Source organism: Carcharhinus amblyrhynchos, chromosome 9 (genome assembly GCF_965287045.1).
Source record: "Carcharhinus amblyrhynchos chromosome 9, sCarAmb.v2.hapA, whole genome shotgun sequence".
Taxonomy (NCBI): domain Eukaryota; kingdom Metazoa; phylum Chordata; class Chondrichthyes; order Carcharhiniformes; family Carcharhinidae; genus Carcharhinus; species Carcharhinus amblyrhynchos.
In genome coordinates this window covers 27,109,830-27,129,912 of record NC_137332.1, presented here as the reverse complement: position 1 = coordinate 27,129,912, position 20,083 = coordinate 27,109,830, and the positions used below count along the sequence as shown (strand labels likewise).

At 41.5% G+C, this 20,083-nt stretch overlaps 1 protein-coding gene across 3 annotated transcripts in view; it reads left to right on the top strand.

Moving 5' to 3' along the window:
- usp24 (ubiquitin specific peptidase 24) overlaps positions 1 to 20,083 on the top strand; it is a 169,995-nt gene that overhangs the window by 91,472 nt on the left and 58,440 nt on the right. For all 3 annotated transcript variants that reach the window (XM_080195353.1, XM_080195352.1, XM_080195355.1), the window contains exons 32-38: positions 3,910 to 4,005; positions 5,041 to 5,272; positions 7,463 to 7,625; positions 8,711 to 8,866; positions 9,852 to 9,922; positions 17,280 to 17,440; positions 18,035 to 18,096. In XM_080195353.1, the coding sequence (XP_080051479.1) occupies positions 3,910 to 4,005; positions 5,041 to 5,272; positions 7,463 to 7,625; positions 8,711 to 8,866; positions 9,852 to 9,922; positions 17,280 to 17,440; positions 18,035 to 18,096 (941 nt within the window). The remainder of the gene's footprint in view (positions 1 to 3,909; positions 4,006 to 5,040; positions 5,273 to 7,462; positions 7,626 to 8,710; positions 8,867 to 9,851; positions 9,923 to 17,279; positions 17,441 to 18,034; positions 18,097 to 20,083) is intronic.

The following is a 20,083-nucleotide window of genomic DNA, read 5'->3' as shown; positions in this document are numbered from 1 at the left end:
CTATGTCATTCACCATGTTCTTTAATAATTGCAGTAATGTAATGTCATTTTGCTATATATATTTTGGCAAGCTTTCAACTTCACAAAGCTAATAGATCTCACTGAACATGACTTTGCTACATTTCCAAAGTCAAACTCATGATTTTATAGGTCACGGTTGTTTTCTTTAATTGACTTGAACATCATTCACTAATTTCAGACTGGCAAAAGCTACTTCTGAATGTTTGAGATTCATTAATTATAATATGCAGAAGGTGACCTGATTTTAATATTAAACTTTGCCAACTGTGTAACATTGCACTAGCTGTTAGTGTTTATAATGACAGCAACACACAGCAAATGAGCTTACAAGGTGAATAGCAACCCTAAAAACTCCAGCAGTGTACTTTGGTTTCAAGAAATGAATGGTTTTACAATCATTTTTCATTTAGGAAATGATTTAAACTATTTCAACTTTGTCCTCACGACTAATGACAGACAAGATGGGGAGATTTTTATTCTTAAAATAGTTCTGCAAATTAGTTAAGTGAAAATGAAATTTGCCTTTCATAAACAAGCCTATTCAGCCTATCAAGTTGGCACTCATTTAAGATCTTCGGAAACCAGATGTGTGCATTTGCTCATCAGTATTCTATTCAGTGGTCCACACTTTCAAACATGGATAATTAATGAGACTTCAGAGGTTGTTAGAGACTGCTAAGATGGTGTGTCTTGTCACTTAACTGACCTTACAAGAAATGCATTTTAAAGGGGGATTTTTTTTTTACTTTCTCTCGTTTTAAGTGCAAGCTGGGCTACTCGCCCAATTCCTGGGAAAGAAAAAGATAAGAGTTAAAAGTAAGATCAAATGTTTTTGGAAGTAATAAGCTGAGACATTCACCCTTGGGGAAAATGGACTAAATAGCCACTAGGTTTAATTCAACAATTCAGTTAATTACCTTGCACACAATTTTAATTAATATTTTAAATTCCACAAGTTGTAAACGCACAGTCTTAAATTCACAGTTATTATATTCAAAAACATTGACCAAAAAAAACTTGTGATCAGTTTAATTTAAATGAAGCTACTTCACTTGGCTCGACTCTAGTTTAATTAGATGCACGTATTACTAGATGATTTCCACTAATCATTCTGTACATCCTATGTCACACTGAAAATCCTGAGGATCAAAATCTACATCTACACCTATTTTTCAAAGTTAATACCGTAAATGTTTTAGAATCCCTATCAAAGGCAAAGTCTGTTGTATAAGCCTGTACATTTTCAGTATCATTGTCTGCATTCAGTATTTATTAAAACTTTAAATATTTCATGATAGGCCACGTGAGAGGTTTCTCTTGAGAAAGAATAAAGAGACTTATTGGTGATCCTACCCAGTGATTATATTTTCTGATTTGTTTCAAGAAATGTTTAAATTTTGTTCATGAGAAGAACGTTCAATGTGCCAGGTGGCTCATGGCAATCGTTCTTTGCTATTTGCACAAAGCATTGAAGATGGCTTTTTCTCTTACAATGTTCACATACTTCTGATTTAGTGCCAGTATCATATTTTGTGTCTGAAGCAATTATAATGAGGTCAAAGTTGAAAGCTTTCTTAATGTTTTGGCTTCTGACTTGCAGCATTGGTTGTTCCTGCAGCCCATTCCTCTTTGTCAATGTCTTGCTCTAACCTCTTCAGCTTTCCTTTCTTTAGTTGCTGCCTAGTGCTTTCTGTCAATCTTTTGCCTTTTTGCTACAGTGTCTTCTTATTCCCTGGCTGTGTTTTTCCTACCTGTTGCTTTCCCTTATCAAATAATAATGTATAGTGTCTCAAAACATAATTTACCTGAAACAAATAAGAGAAAAATAACAAATTAAATATGGAAGTCGGGGATTTATGACATAAGTTTATCTCGTTTTTTCTTGGAATGTTTCGTTAAGGTTGATTAAAGCATGTCTGGGTTACAATGTCAGCATGGACACACTGTGGCAGAACCATGAATCTTCTGCCAGGTGGTCAAAGCACCCCTCCAGCAATTAGATATCAATTCCTTTACAAAATGGCCCTTTGTCCTTGATCCAGTGTATTATCCTACCAACTTTGATATAGATATCAGTACATATATACGTGTGTCTATTATTCAGTATTTCTCCACACTAGCATTTTAACTTGTATAGCTTAAGTAATTTGATCATGCAAATTCAGTTTATTTATTAGTGTCACAAGTAAATTTGCATGAACACTGCAGTGATGTTACTGTGAAAATCCTCTAGTTGGTATACTCCAGCTTTGGAGAGTTTAGCATAGCCAGTGCACCGAACCAGCACATCACTTGGACTGAGAGGGGAAACAGGAGCACTGAGAGGAAAACCACACAGACATTGGGAGAATGTGCAGTCTCCACGCACACAATGACCCAAGCCAGGAATTTAACCCGGGTCACTGGCGCTTTGAGGCAGGAATGCTAATCACTATGCTGCCCATGCTTTAAACTACATTCATAAATCATAAATGACCTGGATGAGGAAGTGGAGGGATGGGTTAGTAAGTTCGCCGACGCTATGAAGGTTGGTGGTGTTGTGGATAGTCTGGAGGGATGTCAGAATTTGCACCGTGACATAGATAGGATGCAAGACTGGGCGGAGAAGTGGCAGATGGACTTCAACACGGATAAATGTGTAGTGGTCCATTTTGGCAGGACCAACGGGATGAAGGAGTACAATATCAAGGGTAGAAGTCTTAGCAGTGTTGAGGAGCAGAACGATCTTGGGGTCCAGGTCCGTAGGACCCTCAAGTCGGCCTTGCAGGTGGAGGATGTGGTCAAGAAGCCGTATGGTGTACTGGCCTTCATTAATCGAGGGATTGAGTTTAGGAGTTGGGAGGTAATGCTGCAACTTCATAAGACCCTTGTCAGACCCCGCTTGGAGTACTGTGCGCAGTTCTGGTCGCCTCACTACAGGAAGGATGTGGAAGCTATTGAGAGGGTGCAGAGGAGATTTACAAGGATGTTGCCTGGATTGGGAGGCATGCCTTATGAAGATAGGTTGAGGGAGCTAGGTCTTTTTTCCCTGGAGAGACGAAGGTTGAGAGGCGACCTGATAGAGGTTTATAAAATGTTGAGAGGAATAGATAGGGCGAATTCTCGGAGGCTATTTCCCAGGGCTGAAATGGTCACTACGAGAGGACACAGGTTTAAGGTGCTAGGAAGCAAGTACAGAGGAGATGTTAGGATTAAGTTTTTCACTCAGAGGGTGGTGAGTGAGTGGAATCGGCTGCTGTCGGTGGTGGTACAGGCGAACTCGCTGGGGTCTTTTAAAAGACTTCTATATGAGTATATGGGATTTAATGGGATTGGGAGTTACAGATAGTTCTATGGCTTGGTAGGTATGGATGTGATCGGCACAACTTGTGGGCCGAAGGGCCTGTTTGTGCTGTAGTGTTCTATGTTGTATGTACATTATATGTATTGTCCTAGTAGTGTTGTATTTGCAGCCTTTTGAGAGATGAGAACGTTATAAGCATCCATTTTGATCACTGGGTGCTATGTACTGCAACTGATTAATCACATGATAGGTGCTGCACGCTTAACGTGCACGAGGATGCAGGTTTTAGGATTATAGGAGACTTTGATTACTTCTAGGAAACTGCCCTTGCACCACAAAACCAAAGCAGAAGTATTGTGGGAGGATGGCACCAGAGCATAAAAATGGCACTGTTGAATTCTCTCAGATTGTTCTTTTGTAATTCTGACTGAGTTACTGTAACCTGTGGTGGTAATTCAGTAATGGAAAACGTGCAAAATTTTGCTGGTAAGGGTGTTGTGATTTTGCTGCTTTTCTTGGTCGTTATCAGTCAAAAGCTATATAGCTGATATTTTTGCTCTAAATATGTTATTGATAATGCTATACACTTTTTTTTTACATTCCAGTTTGGTGGTGAATGTCATGCAAAGAGATTCCATCCCATCTGAGGTGGATTATGAAACAAGGCAGGGAGTTTATTCAATCTGCCTACAGCTTGCAAGGTGAGAGCCAATGTACGTTTTATCACTCAACCATATAACTGTCATACACATAATGATCTAGGCTAGGAATCTCCAAACTACGGCCAGCGGGCTGCATCGGGATCGGAGTTTGGAGACTGCTGATCTAGCTCATCCAAAGGCTGTCAAGGAAGTGAGTAACACTGTCAGCTAGGGATAAGATCAGGCACTGATGTGGTACTTTCCACAGTCAAATGCACTTGCAGAACAGGTTCATGAAAAAAGTATGGTCATTTCAATGACATACCAGAGACTGGAACCCAAAAGCATAGCCCAGTGAGGAGTCAAAACCTTCAAGAGAAGAGGACAGAACGAATCTGATTTGTCAAGGGTATACTAAGCAATTTGGTAATGTGAATTTAGTGCAGGAGGCCATTCTGCCCAACGAGTCACAACTCTGAGAGAACATCTTATTCAGGCCCACCACCTGCCCTATTTCCATAACCCCTCACATTTATCCCACTAATCCACCTAGCCTACACATCTTGGGACACTAAGGAGCAATTTAGCATAGTAGAAACACCTAACCTGCGCATCTTCGGCTTGTGAGAGGAAACGGTTGCACCTGGAGGAAACCCACACAGACACTGGGAGAATGTGCAAACTTCATATAGACAGTCACCCAAGGCCAGAATTGAGCCCAGTCCCTGGTGCTATGAGGCAGCAGTGCTAACCAGTGTGCCACCCATGGTGTCAATGCTACAGGCTTGGGCAAGTTCAAGTGGGGATGCATTGGGAATTGCAGGATCATAGAAGCTCAGTTTAGAATTTTAAAGGTGTAGAGAAATGTGGCAGAAAAGTGCAATGGTTTTACTACAACTAACAAACTTTAAACCTGCTTTTCGTCCCTTTCCAGATAGTTTTCACCCTCAGAATCCAGTGAAGTGGAGATGAGATCCTCAAAATAATTTGTTAAAAGTTGACTTCTTATCCACTCCACAAGGGTGAAATGTTATATAGCGTTATTAGAATCATAGTGCATACACCTATTTTTATACCAAGTGTCTCCTTCATCAGGTTTCTGTTAGTTGGCCAAACCATGCCTCCTACTTTAGATGATGATTTTCTGAAGGATGGAATGGAAGCATTGTCCTCCCGCCCATTTCGTAATGTCAGTCGGCAGACCAGTCGACAACTATCAATGTGTGGTGGCCAAGAAAAATCAACAATGAGACAGATGAGTGTGACATCAGATCGGTCATCTATCAGAATTGAGGAGATTATACCTGCTGCCAGAGTGGCAATACAGGTGAGTAAAGCCGACTCCGCCGACAAGGGTGGTGCAGTTGTTGTCTGGTGTACCAACCTTTATCCTGCAGAAGGTTAGCTGAGCTCTCAGATGCTTCTTCCCATCTCATCCTACACCATGAGCCCACCACTGAACCAATCACAAGCCCAACATTGAACGTCAAGCTAGTGTGTCCAGGACTGTCACCAACCTCATCTCCTCTGGAGATCTTCCTCCACAGCTTCCCACCTCATCGTCTTCCTGAACAGCCAGGAGCCAGCTTCCTGAACACCTTCTTCCCAAAATTCACAAACAGGACTGTCTTGGTAAATCCATCGTTTCAGCCTGTTCATGTCCCACTGAACTTATTCTTCCTATCTTAACTCTTATTTTTCAAGTCACTGAAAGCTAACATGCAGGTGCAACAAGCAATTAGAAAGGCAAATAATGTATTGGCATATATTGCAAGAGAACTTGACTACAAGAGTAAAGAGGTGTTGCTGCAGTTGTATGGCACCTTGATTAAACTGCAGCTGAAGTATTGTGTGCAGTTTTGGTCTCCTTCCCTAATGGAGGATATACTGTCCGTCCATGGAGTGCAATAAAGGTTCACCATGCTAATCTCTGGGATGGTGGGAATCCAAGGGAGACAGGGCCTGTATTATCTAGAGTTTAGAAGAATAAGAGGTAATTTCATTGAAACATACAAAGTTCTTGCATGGCTCGACTGGATAAGGTGCATGCAGAAAAGATCTTTCCCCTGGCATTTGGGGTTGGGGATGTCTAGAAGTGGGTGGGGGGAAGCAGTCACAGAATGCGAAGTTGACCATTTAGGGCTGAAGTGAGAAATTTCTTCATAAAAACGTAGAATCCCTACAGTGCAGAAGAAGCCATTTGGCCAGAGTCTGCACTGACTCTCTGATAGAGTATCTTACCCAGACCCCCTCCTCCAGACCTCTTCCTCCACCCTATCCCCACAATCCCACACATTTCTCATGGCTAATCCATCTAACATAAATTGCCCCTTAGTATTCAAAGTTATCATGGCTAGTCCATCTAACCTGCAAGTTTTTGAACTGTGGGAGGAAACCGGAGCATGTAGAGAAAACTCACGCAAACATGGGGAGAATGTGCAACCTCCACACAGACGATCACCAATGGCTGGAATTGGACCTGTGTCCCTAGGGCTGAGTGAGCAGTGTTAACTTAACCACTGTGTCACCATGCTGCACTCAGAGGGTGGTGAATCTTTTGAATTCACTACCCCAGAAGGCTGTGGAGGCTCAGTCATTGACTCTATTTAAGACATATCGATAAGAGCCCTAGATATTAAAGGGATATCATGAGATATGGGATGGTGTGGGAAAATGGCATTAAAATAAAAGATTAGTCAGGAATATTTGGCTCCAGGGGCCAAATGGGGGCAGCTTCTGCTCCTATTGCCAATGTATCGCATGACTGATTCACAAAATGGATTTTGTGTTTGATTACCATGATGCAACATATGACAAGTTAGAACACATGAGACTATTTAGATAATGTTGTTACCCTTCCAAAACCCCTCAGAAGTACAGTTAGCTTTGGGCATTCCACTTTCTTCAAATATCCCTGGGGCAGCATGGTAGCATAGTGGTTAACACTGCAGACTCATAATGCCAAGGATCTGGATTTGATTCCTGGCAAAAGGTCACTGCCTATGCAGCTTGCACGTTTTCCCCATGTCTGCATGGGTTTCGTCCAGCTGCTCTGGTTTCCTCCCACAGTCTAAAAGACTGGTTAGGTGCATTGGCCATGCTAAATTCTCCCTCAGTGTACCCGAACAGGCTCCAGACTATGACGGCTTGGAGATTTTTACAGTAACTTCACTGCAGTGTTAACATAAACCTACTTGTGACACTAATAAATAAACTTAAAACTGGATTTTATTTTGAAGGTTAATATCTGTCCACGTGAATACAAAAGGAGCTATTGTGAGGAGTAATGACACAACTTAAGGGACAACTCAATTTGACAACTCTTCAACTGTCTTGAAGAATGCAATTTTAGTTATTTGAACAAATTTTTACTGGAAATATTGAGTGGAAAATATACTTGTGTATCAACCTAAACTCACTGATTCATCCTTGGAGGCACAGCATGCCAGTTACTTGACCAGCAAGTGTGAGATTTCTGTATTTTATTTAATGTGAACATTGTAACTTTATGTTGCAGACAATGGATGTGAATGATTTCACCTCAACAGTTGCCTGCTTCATGAGGCTGACATGGGCAGCTGCAGCTGGACGTCTTGACCTGGTGGGGAGCTGCCAGCCAATTAGAGAGAGTACCAATCCCCTGTTTTATGTTGGTATTCGAAATAGGCTCAGCAGTTCAGGTGAGGAAACCTTGTGTGCCTTTGAAGCTTTGCCTAGCTTTAATTTGTTTGCTTTAGTTTGAAAGTTGGATTCCTACTGTCAGTAGTTCTTTTCAAATTAGGTATCAGGACAGGTAGCATAAAATAGATATTTGCCTGGATTGATGATTTACTAAAAATTTACCTGGCTGTGACTCCCGAATTGACAAAAATAGATGTTGTTTCAGAGTTCTTAAAATCTCTTAAGTAATTTCTGATCAGGATATTGAATTTGATGATCAGTCATAATTAAAATGAATGTCAGAGTGCGCTTGAAGGGCTGAATGACCTACTCTTGCTTCTAATTTTCTATATTCTATAGTCTCCATGTCAAGTGACACTCTTGGTCATGAGGATCAGTAATTGACATTATCTGACTTCAGTCAGTGTTGCTTACCTGTGGACACTACATTCACCATTTTCAGGCAAAGCTTAACATATGAGGAAATCAGCTTTTATTGAATCACGTTGTTCAAATGTATGTTCTTCAGCTTTTTTGTGGTGGAAGGGCAGCACAGTGCTTCGCTCTACTGTCTCAGCACCAGAGAACTGGTTTTGATTCCAATCTCAGGTGACTATCTGTGTGGAGTTTGCACCTTCTCCCCGCATCTGTGTTGGTTTCCTCTCACAGTCCAAAGATGTATAGGTTAGTGGATTGGCCATGCTAAATACGTGAGCTTATGGGGATAGAATGGGGGAGTGGGCCTCAGTAAGATGATCTTTCAGAGAGTTGGTGCAGACTCAGTGGATTGAATGGCCTCCTTCTGCACTGTAGGGATTCCATGGAACTCTACCTATAATTACGGATTTGGGACAGTTATTGGAATATGTAAATCTGTTATTTAGCATTATTGATTTGACACATTCAATTGTTTAATGAATTTTCATTAAGAGCCAATTGTGGTATCAGATAAATATCACAGAAATGGTTTCCATAACTTGATGGTTAGGTAAAGCAATGTTTTTTCAATAAAGTATTTAATTTACCGCTAGGTTATCCTAATGTAAGATAGGGAATAAACTACCCCCTCAAGTGGAATAGCAGTGCAACTGTTAACTTTTTACAGGCAGTACGTGCAGTACAGGAAGTGAAGGTGAATCAACCACGCTACATGCAGGTATTTGTGTGAAGCAGCACTCCGTCTCCACCAAAGATACGCTTATTGCTCGAGAGGCCTTATCACTTCTAGTCACATGTTTACAACTCCGGTGCCAGCAACTAGGTAATGCCTTTCACAAATTAGTCAATTTGTATTTGAGTTGGATTAACTTTAAAGGGACATTTGTCTTTCATAACACTGAGTGACAATACAAAATTATAATATTTTATAAATAAATGACATTGAATGCTAAGTATTTTGAATGTATTTGTCAAAACATGCTTTCTGTAGAAATTGTTTGGATCATCCACTGTATGTAAAAAAAAAGTCATTGAAGGACTCCTTGGTAAATAATCTTCTGCAACAAGGTTTAGGAAACAACCTTTTGGTGCTGCATTTCTGCCTCACGTTGATAATTCTGCATTTGCTTTACTTTCAGTTTAACTGAATAGAAAAAAATCCCTTTTTTGATAAAACCTTACTGAACTTAATGGTTTGATCAGAAGATTTTTAACCCTATTCCTCTTATAAACACGGCTTATGTGCAGCTATGCATAAAAATTGATGAGATATTAGAAGAAATGCATCTGGGTAGTTTTAACTAAAGCAGCTAAGATAAATGGGAGAGATCATCATAGGTGAATTGGCCATGCTAGATTCTCCCTCAGTATACCCGAACAGGTGCCGTAGTGTGGTGACTAGGTGATTTTCACAGTAACTTCATTGCTGTGTGAACGTAAGCCTAAAATAAACTTACTTTAGATAGACAAGCCCACAGGAAGAGATAACTGGAATTTATTTTGATAGGAAGATGAGCTGCACAGAGTTAGAGTAAATCTATTCACAAGTAGCTGTCATGTCACTGTTCATATTTAAGGATATGGTAGTATATATAGAGAACAGGTTAGAGGATTTGCTTGAGTTAAGCTTAATGTAGGTGAAATGTAATATGAGGTTAGGTACAGGGTAGAGATCTAAAGGGAAGCAAAAACATTTTAACAAACTGAATTAGAAAAGTATCTGTGGTAAATGAGATTAATAATTGATTGTTTTCAATGTTAGCAAAAGACTAGAAGATCAGATAAACCAGTTTGCTTTTTTGTTTTAGGTTCTTTTTATATTCTTCCCTGTGTGAGTGATTTTATCATTGACATACTACTTGGATCCCCCAGTGCTGAGGTAAGGAGATTGCCTAAAACATCTGGTTTGCATCATGATTTTCTCTAGGGTTAGCAAGTATCATGTTATTGGGATAATGTGGAACAAACAAGATATCAAGCAGAAATCCTATCTGAAATTAAAGTTTTCATAGGAGAAGCTGAATGAACTTGATGTAGTTTGGGTGTTTCCCATTATGAATTTGATTGTTTAGCTACGCTGTATGAATGAGCAAGATCTGGATATGCCAGCGTTGGACTGGGGTAAACACAGTAAAAAGTCTGACAACACCAGGTTTTAGTCCAACCGATTTATTTGATAGTAAACTCACTAGCTTTCGAGGGGATTCCCTCTTCTTCAGGTGAATGGGACCTTCACCTGAAGAAGAGGGAATCCCCTCGAAAGCTAGTGAGTTTACTATCAAATAAATCGGTTGGACTAAAACCTGGTGTTGTCAGACTTTTTACTGTGAATGAGCAAGTCCAGTAAATATGACAATGTTATCGGACAACAAATTTTATGAAATTGAGTACACAACATGGAAGCAGACTAAAGCTGCACTCAGAGCCTCCCCACTAAAGGTCACAAAGGAACAGACACAGACTAGCAGGCAAGTTCATGCTTTTAGAATGCAAATGAGGGCTAGCACAAAGGGAACTGGACAGGATGGCACCTACAGGAACTAAATTAAAGGTACACCCCCATCTGACCAAATCAGCACCTCTGATCTAATCAAGCAACCCTCTATGAAAACACCTAAAGATTAGCATAACCAAGGAAGCATCCCTGGCCCCAAAAACTTCCTAAAGTCAAATGCCCATTGTTCAAACCCCGGAGATTCTAGACCATTGATAAACCCATCAGACAGAAACAATTAACACACACTTCGTTACAATACTTGAAAACATCGAAACAGGATGGTCAGGGTCAAATACTGTAAACAAAACATTAGCATTTGAATTATACAATGTATCGAAGTTCAGGTATAACTGTAGCCCATTGCGGCAGGCCTTTAGAGTGCTTTCGGGACAGTTCAGTTTGTATGTCCTGACTGCACCTCTGTCGATGTAAAAAATAAAGATGTACCGCTGTTGAACCTGACCCTGAGTCTGTAGTGGTCGTGTTCGTCCACTCGTGCTAACAACAAAATAAAATATGCATGATGCTGCTGACGCTGGAATCTGAAACAAGAAGAGAGGATACCAAAAGAACACCATAGGACTTCCAGCATTTATTTGGAGAGAAACAGTTAAAATTTCAGGTCCTTTGATTCTTCATCAGAAAAATGAAAAAGTACCCAGTTGCCCTTGCTAATTCTCCAGCTGTTTATAATTTCGAGAAGTGTAGTTGTGAAACATTCAACAATATTGAAATTTTGAGTTGGCTTTCCTGAAAGTTGTCTGTGTATTTTTAGTATACATTTTGGAATTATTAGAAGTAAATATGTGTCCTTTAGAGGCAGAGACAGGAGAAATTGAGGAATATAAAGAAACAACAGAGTGATTAAGAAATATTTTCTCACTGGAGGACACAAAGAACTTACTGTAAATGGTGGGGAGCTACAATTAGAGTGAGGAACTTAATATTAAGAGGACTGAAATTAATGGGACCAAAACTTGACAAATTCACTGGACATGATGGCCTATACTCCAGGGTTTTGAAAAAGGTCAATGCATTGATAATAGATGCATTAGTTTTGATCTGCTGGAATTTCCCACTTCTGAGAACGATCCCTGTGGATTAAAAGATAGCACATTTAATCTACCAATTAAAGAGAGGAAGAAAAAAATGGGGAACTGTCAAAGATTAACAAAAACAAAGAACAACCCAGCACGGGAAACAGGCCCTTTGGCCCAACGAGCCCGTGCTGCCGCATCTTCCTACACCTACCCTGCCCTGTGTGTATGTGATTGGAACCCCTAATGTAGCCAGATTCAGGGGAGAATAGTGTTAATTTGGTACACCAATCAGCCTAAGAGCACATCTTTGGGGTGTGGGAGGAAACCGGAGCGCCTGGAGGAAACCCATGCAACCACAGGGAGAATGCGCAAACTCCCACAGACACAGGCCCAAATCCATGTATCTGCACAGCTAGCAGTGCTAGTCACTGAGCTGTTGCGGTGCCCGTCTGCTGGTCCAGGATTAAGCATACACAACGACATGAAGTACTAGGCCACTCCCGGAACCTCCAAGAGCAGCCCACGCACAACCCACCGTGTGCATGCCCCTTGTTTGACAGCAAGGTGGACCGACACCTGTGGAATAAAAAGACAAAACATTAACATGTAATACTACTCGTTAGAGTTTAGAAGAATGAGGGGAGATCTCATTGAGACATATAAGATGATGAATGGGATGGATAGGATAGAGGTGGAGAGACTCTTCCCACTCAAAGGATATTAGGACTAGGGGGCACAGCCTCAAGATAAAGGGGGGGGCGGTTTAGAATGGAGTTGAGGAGGAACTTCTTCACTCAAAGGGTGGTGAATCTCTGGAATTCTCTGCCAGTTGAAGTGGTGGAGGCTGCCTCGCTAAATATTTTTAAGACGCGGGTTGATGGGTTTTTGATGAGAGGGGATTAAGGGTTATGGGGAGAGGGCGGGAATGTGGAACTGAGCCACAACAGATCAGCCATGATCTTATTGAATGGCGGGGCAGGCTCGAAGGGCTAGATGGCCTACTCCTGCGCCTATTTCTTCTGTTCTTATGTACATTTCCAGTGTCGTCCCGAGGCTCTAACCCTATTTAATACCCTCTGCTATAACCCTCCATCCCTGTTTCACTCATGTGTCTATCTAAGTAAACCTTAAACAAGTCCAACGTGCCTGCCTCCACCACCCTACTCGGTAGCATGTTCCATACCCCCACGACCCTCTGCGTGAAAAACCTTCCTCTCGTATCCAAATTATACTTCTCCCCCCTCACCCTTAGATCGTGACCTCTCGCAATTGTCCCCAGTCTAGGGAAAAGCCTACCACTGTTGACTCTGTCTATTCCCTTCATTATTTTATACACCTCCTATCATATCCCCCCCTTAATCTCCGTCTTTCTAAGGAGAAGAGCCCCAGTTTCTCCAACCTTTCCTCGTAACTCAGTCCTTCCATGCCAGGCAACATCCTGGTAAACCTCCTCTGCACCCTCTCCAGGGTCTCCACATCCTTCCGGTAGTAAGGTGACCAGAACTGGACGCAGTACTCCAAATGCGGTCTAACCAACGTTCTATACAACTGAAGCATTAGACGGCAGCTCTTATACTCTATACCCCTTCCTATAAAGGCTAGCATTCCATAAGCTTTCTTCACAACCTTCTCTACTTGTGTTGACACCTTCAGAGACTTGTGCACCTGCACTCCCACGTCCCTCTGCATTTCTGTACTCTTAATCGGTCTACCTTTTATCACATAACTCCTCCCTGCATTATTCCTTCCAAAATGCATCACCTCGCATTTGTCAGGATTAAATTCCATCTGCCATCTATCTGCCCAATATACCAACCTATCTATATCCTGCTGTGTCACCTGACAGTCCTCCTTAGTATCTACCAATCCTGCCATCTTGGTGTCATCCGCAAACTTGCTGATCACACCATGTACGCCCTCTTCCAAGTCGTTTATATATACTACAAAGAGGAGAGGTCCCAGTACTGAGCCCTGCAGCACACCACTGGTGACTGACCTCCAGCCAGAAAAGAACCCTTCCACTACTACTCTGTCTCCTATTGCCCAGCCAGTTTTCGATCCACCTAGCTACCTGTCCTTGTATCCCATGTGCCTTAACCTTTTCTACCAGCCTACCGTGAGGGACTTTGTCAAACGCCTTACTGAAATCCATACAGATGACATCAACGGCTCGCCCATCGTCAACTGTTTTTGTCACCTCCTCGAAGAATTCTACCAGATTTGTAAGGCAAGACCTCCCCCGAGCAAAGCCATGTTGCGTATCCGTAATCAGATCGCAACGCTCCAAATGCTCATACATCCTATCCCTAAGAATTTTTTCCAATAATTTTCCTACCACCGATGTCAAACTCACTAGTCTATAATTACCAGGGTTATCCCTACTACCCTTTTTCAACAGCGGTACCACATTAGCTACCCTCCAGTCCTCTGGGACCTCACCTGTGTCCAAAGAAGAGACAAAGATTCGCGTCAGAGGCCCAGCAATTTCATCTTTCACCTCCCTAAGCAGCTTGGGATAAATACCATCAGGCCCTGGAGCTTTATCCATTTTTATGCTACCTAAAAACCTTAGCACTTCCTCCCTTGTAATGGATATTTCCTTCCACTGATCTACAGCTCCCTGCAAGACATTACACGACACCAAACCCCTCTCCTTCGTGAATACCGACGCAAAGTATTCATTCAGGATCTCCCCCATTCCCTCAGACTCGATACATAGCTTCCCTCCTTTGTCCCTAAGAGGACCAATTTTCCCTCTAACCACTCTCTTGCTCCTAATATAAGAGTAAAATGCTTTTGGATTTTCCTTAATTTTATCAGCCAAAGCCATTTCATGCCCTCTTTTTGCCCTTCTAACTCCCCTTTTTAGCTCCCTCCTACTCTCTCTATATTCCTCCAGCGCACTCTCCGTTCCCAGTTGTTCCGACCTAACATATGCCTCCCTCTTCTTCCTAACCAAGTCTTCGATGCCCCCTGTAATCCATGGCTCTCTAATCCTGCCATTCCCATCCTTCCTCTTTGCCGGCACATGCCTTCCCTGCAACATTATCAGTTTGCCCTTGAAAGCCTCCCACTTACCAACCGTGGACTTGCCAGCTAACAACCCCTCCCAATCAGTGTCCTTCAGCTCCCTCCTAATCCGGCTATAGCTCGCCTTCCCCCGGTTCAGCACCCTCCCCTTCGGACAGCACTCGTCCCTTTCCATTTTTATCCTAAAGTAGACGGACTTGTGGTCACTGTTAGCCACATGTTCGCCTACCTCAACCTCAACCACCTGCCCCGGCTCATTACCCAACACTAAATCCAGTGTAGCCCCCTCCCTAGTTGGGCTAGTTACGTACTGCTCCAGGGACCCTTCCAACACACATTTTACAAACTCCTCCCCATCCGTACCCCCAGCTCTAGGCACCTTCCAATCCACTCCAGGAAGATTAAAGTCACCCACTACAACCACCTTATTCTTTTTGCACCTATCTAAAATGCCTCTGCAAATACCTTCCTCCACTGACCTTGGGCTGTTGGGTGGCCTATAGTATACCCCTAGCATCGTAATCTCTCCCTTTTTATTCCTCAACTCCACCCACAGCGACTCAATCCCTAACTCCTTCATATTGTCCTCCCTCTGCGCTGCTGTGATGTGCTCCTTTACTAACAGCGCCACCCCACCACCTCTCTTCAACCCTCCTCTGTCACACCTAAAACACTTATACCCAGGAACATTCAGCTGCCAGTCCTGCCCTTCACGTAACTACGTCTCCGTTACTGCCACCACATCTAACTTCCTCACAAACATCAAGGCCCTAAGCTCATCCGTCTTACCCGTCACACTCCTCGCATTGAAACAGACGCAGTCCAACCCACCAGGGCCACTCAGAACCTCCTTCTCCCTGATAATTTTCCTTTCACCCAAATCTATCCTATCACCCAACTCTCTCCTGACTGATATCTGTGGCTGGATTCAATTATTAAAGATCTGTTAATGGAACATTTAGAAAATCACTATGATTAGGTAAAGGCAGCACAGTTTTTTGAAAAGGAAATTGATGAATCTTTTTTTTTGAGGGTGAAACTAACATGATGGAAACCTAAATGGATGTAATTTTCAGAAGGCAATTAAGGAAGCTGCTGTGTAAGATTCAGGGGCATAGGTGGTAATATCACTAGATTAGTAATCCAGAGACACAGGATGCAGGCCCAAATCCACCATAGCAGCTGTTGGAATTTAAATTAAACAATAAAACCATGAATTGGAAGCTGGTTCTCGGTTATATTGGATATGAAACTATCATTGACTTGCATTAAAAATGTATTTTAGGAAAGGAAATCTGCCATCCATATCCAGTCTCGCCGACGTATCTCCAGATCAGTGGTTGACTCTTAACTGCCTTCTGAAATGGCCTAGTAAGCTACTCCATTCAAGGGCAATTAGGGAAAAGCAACTAATGCTGGCCTTGCCAGTGACACCCACATCCATTCAAAGAATAAAAAGGATTAGGACTCACGTGAATGGAGTAATAATAGCATGGATTGATAATTGGTTGATAGAGAAATGGAGAGGATGGATAAATGGGATATTTTGGTGGCATGATATAACCTGAATCAGTGTTTGGGCCTCAGCCATTTACAATTTGTGTCAATGGCTTAGATAATTTAATACACTAAAGTTTGCAGATTACACAAATCTAGGTGGGAAAGTTAATATGAGGAGGACACAAAGTCTCTTTAAAGATAGATATGACAGTTAAATTGGCCAGGAGAGTAGCAGATGTTAAATTTACCCATCTTGGTAGGAAGAATGAAAAGGCAGAATATTTTTCAAAAAGCAGGAGACTAATGTTGGGATTCATTGGATGTCCTGTACACACATCACAATGTTAGCATGCAGGTTCAGCAAAAAGGGTTTTTGATGGCACACAGTATGTTAGCCTTTATTGGAAGCGGGTTGCAATACAAGAGGAAGTGGGTTTTTCTACAAATATATTGGATATTGATGAAATCATATCTGGACTACCTTGTACAATTTTGGTCTCAACTATGGAAAGATGTATCTGCATTAGCGGGTTTGCAGCAGAGGTTGTTTCAGTTGATTCTTGGGGAGAACGGCCTGTCCTATGAGGATAAATTGAGTAAACTGAACCTATATTCTCTGACGTTTAAAAGAATCAGATGTGATCCCATTGAAAGGAATAAAATTCTTAATCAACTTGACAGAGTTGTCGTTGGGAGGTTGCTATCCCAGGCGGCTGTAGAGTCATGAACTAGGGTTATGGTTTAAGAATAATTTTGGACTGAGATGAGGAGAAACTGCTTTACCCAGAGGATTGTGCATCTTGAGGTGGCTGTGGGTATTCAATCATTAAATATATTTGAGACTGATTGATAGATCATACAACGTAGGAGCAGAAGTCAGCCATTCAGCCTATTGAGCTTAGTCTGCTGTTCGACAAGATCAGGACTGACTCTTATATGATCCTCACCTCCACCTTCCCATTTTATCCCCATACCCCTTGAATTCCTGTTATGATTGACACTAGCCAAACAAAAGGAAATGGGGATAGGCTTGGAAAGTTGTGTTGTGTCTAAGTTCAGCCATGATTTTATTGAATAGCATGTTGCTTTGATGGACAGTATGGCCTACTCTTGTTCCTACTTCTACATGTCTGAGTTTTGAACATGTAAATTGTTTCATGTACTCACAGATCAGAAGGGTTGCCTGGGATCAGTTGTACACATTGAGTCAAACGGATACCTCCACAAACCCAGAAATACAGAAACCTAATCAGTTCCTTCTGCATGTCATCCTGACAACGCAGCTGCCACTGTGGTCCCCAACCAGCATCATGCGTGGAATCAACCAAAGGTATGATCAGTAGGTAAAATTAAAACTTCTAAAATAAAGTCCCAGTCAGCTGAAAAGTATCATGAAATCCTGCTCTCCCATAATATTACTCTAAACCCCAGAGTGTCATCTGGGGTTTAGAGTTTATTTGGAATATATAGAATTTCACCGTCTGCCATCAAGGGATTCAAGCCCAGGCCCCCAGATCATTTATGCTGGGCATCTACCAATCCAACAACAATATCCATTACACCATTGAAGAAGAAACATTTTTCAGCTCACCCATGCCTGCCGGATGATGACTTTTATCATCTACCGTAGTGGGATTTGAGCATTGCTGTAGGTGTGTGATTTTGCAGTTCAGTGACCTCTGCCACTAGACCACAGTACGAACCCCTAGTCCGTTCCTTGGGCTAATCTGCTGCTTGGGCATTCCCGATGAAGCATTTATTTAAATTGGTGATGAAACCATTGAGTTACCGTTGAATGGGTGACACATGCTGCCTACAAAATGCTTTGAATTTATTTTACCCATGGCTATTATATGAATGTAAGTTAAGGCTTCTGTTTTGTTTCGCTCCATTTGCAAATTATTTGTCCTTGTTTATTTTGCAGGCTTTTGTCTCAGTGTACTGAATATTTTGGATTGAGGTGCCAGTTGTTGGATGACTTAACATGTGAGTATGACGGATCAAGTTACAGGTTAAATATAAGCATGTTCTTTCTTCAGATCACCCAGTCTGTGTTTTGTAAAGCCTCAATATACCCTGCAGAAATGACTGATTTTCAAATTGAATTTTTGACAGTTTCTAATTGATTTACATTTTAACTTTTAGTCCAATTAAATATTGCATGACTGTTTTTACATATCAAGAGCATGTGTCACAACATGATCAAAACTTTCCAATAGCAATGTGTTTGGCAATTGCAAGGCAATAAACTAATCAAAAGTTAAAATGTGTACTGGAATGTTACTTGTTGCCGTGCAGAATTATACCTAGTTGTTGACTTTTAACTTTGGTTTTAAGGCATTAATAAACATGGTGCTACTTAAATTTTACTTTGGTAATGTTTTATACCGCAAACATCTAATGAGCTACATTCAGGTTATCACATCTATGCTGGCACTTTTCTGGACCAATCCAAAACTAAATTTCATTTCACTGTCCTGTCAGCATAATCTTGTATCTTCCTGTGCTTCAAATGTCCCTACTGTTCCCATAAAAGATGGAATTTCTTTTTTGCCTCAGTTACTCTGGTAAAGCATTCCATGTTGGAATAACTCTTCACATAAAAGTTATCCCAGCCCCTCTTGCTTTTCTAGTTGTTTATTTAAATTGATGAGTCCTTGTCTCTGATTTCCTTTCCAGAAAACAATTCCTCTGTTTTCCCTTTCAAGTCACTTACAATTTAAAACTTCCATGCAATGTGCTCACTTTCTCTTATCCAATTGAAACGGTGCCAATATCCAGGGTCTCTATAATCTCTCTCATCAGTTTTTTTTTTGTGGGATCTACACTTTTCACTCTGTGCGTCTTCGGTATCCAGTTTGTAATGTCAAAATTGCGCAGATATTCTGGTTTAACTGTGGCCTAACCTAACACCTTGTACAAATCTGTTATCTCTTTGTTTTGTACTTTTGCCCCTTCTTGAGCAATATCATTAATCCTTCGCCCATGCAACCCATCTGTCAGCCAAATTTCTATTCATGCTATTCAAAATTTAAATTGTGTATGATTGATTTTCCTGAGATGTCGTAGTGGTTCTATATTTCCCTCAAGTTACAATTTATATTTAGTCTACTTACCAACAGAGTTTTATTCTTTGCATCCATTTTTGCTTTCTAGTAATATATCCATTTTGTATTCCATCTTGTAATTGTAGATTCTCCACTCCTGACCCTTGTCTTGTTCACTAACTTTTTTACCAGTAAATTTGGACCAGCAGATCCTTAGGGATCCCGAGTTCCTCTTGGTCCAACTTTCTTCAACTGCTTCATCAATGACCTTCTTTCCATCCCAAGGTCAGAGTGGGGATGTTGCATGCACCATGTTCAGCACCATTTGCAATTCAGATACTGAAGCTTGTCCAAATGCAGCAAGACCTGGACAATATCTAATCTTAGACTGATGAGTGACAAGTAACATTTGCAGTACACAAGTGCCAAGCAATGAGCTCTCCAACAAGAGGGAATCTAACCATCACCCCTTGACGTTCACTGGTATTACATCTCTCATTCATCCACTATCAAGGTCCTGATCATTAACTATTAACAAGAAACTGAACTGGACTAATGATATAAATACTGGTTCTGCAGATGCAGGTCAGAGGCTAGGAATTCATAGCAAGTAATGTGTCCACTATCTCCTCAAAGCCTGTCCATTATCTAGAAGGTACAAGTCAGGTGTGTGGTGGAATATTCCCCATTTGCCTGGATGAATGCAGCTCCAACAACACTCAAAAAGCTTGACATCATCCAGGACAAAGGAGTATACTTGGTTGTCACCCCATCCACAAACATTCACTCCCTCCATCACTGATGCACAATGGCAGCAGTGTGTACCATCAATGAGATACATTGCAGGAACTCACAAAGGCTCATGACACAGCATCTTCCAAATTCACAACTGCTACTATCTAGAAAGACAATGGCAACAGACACAT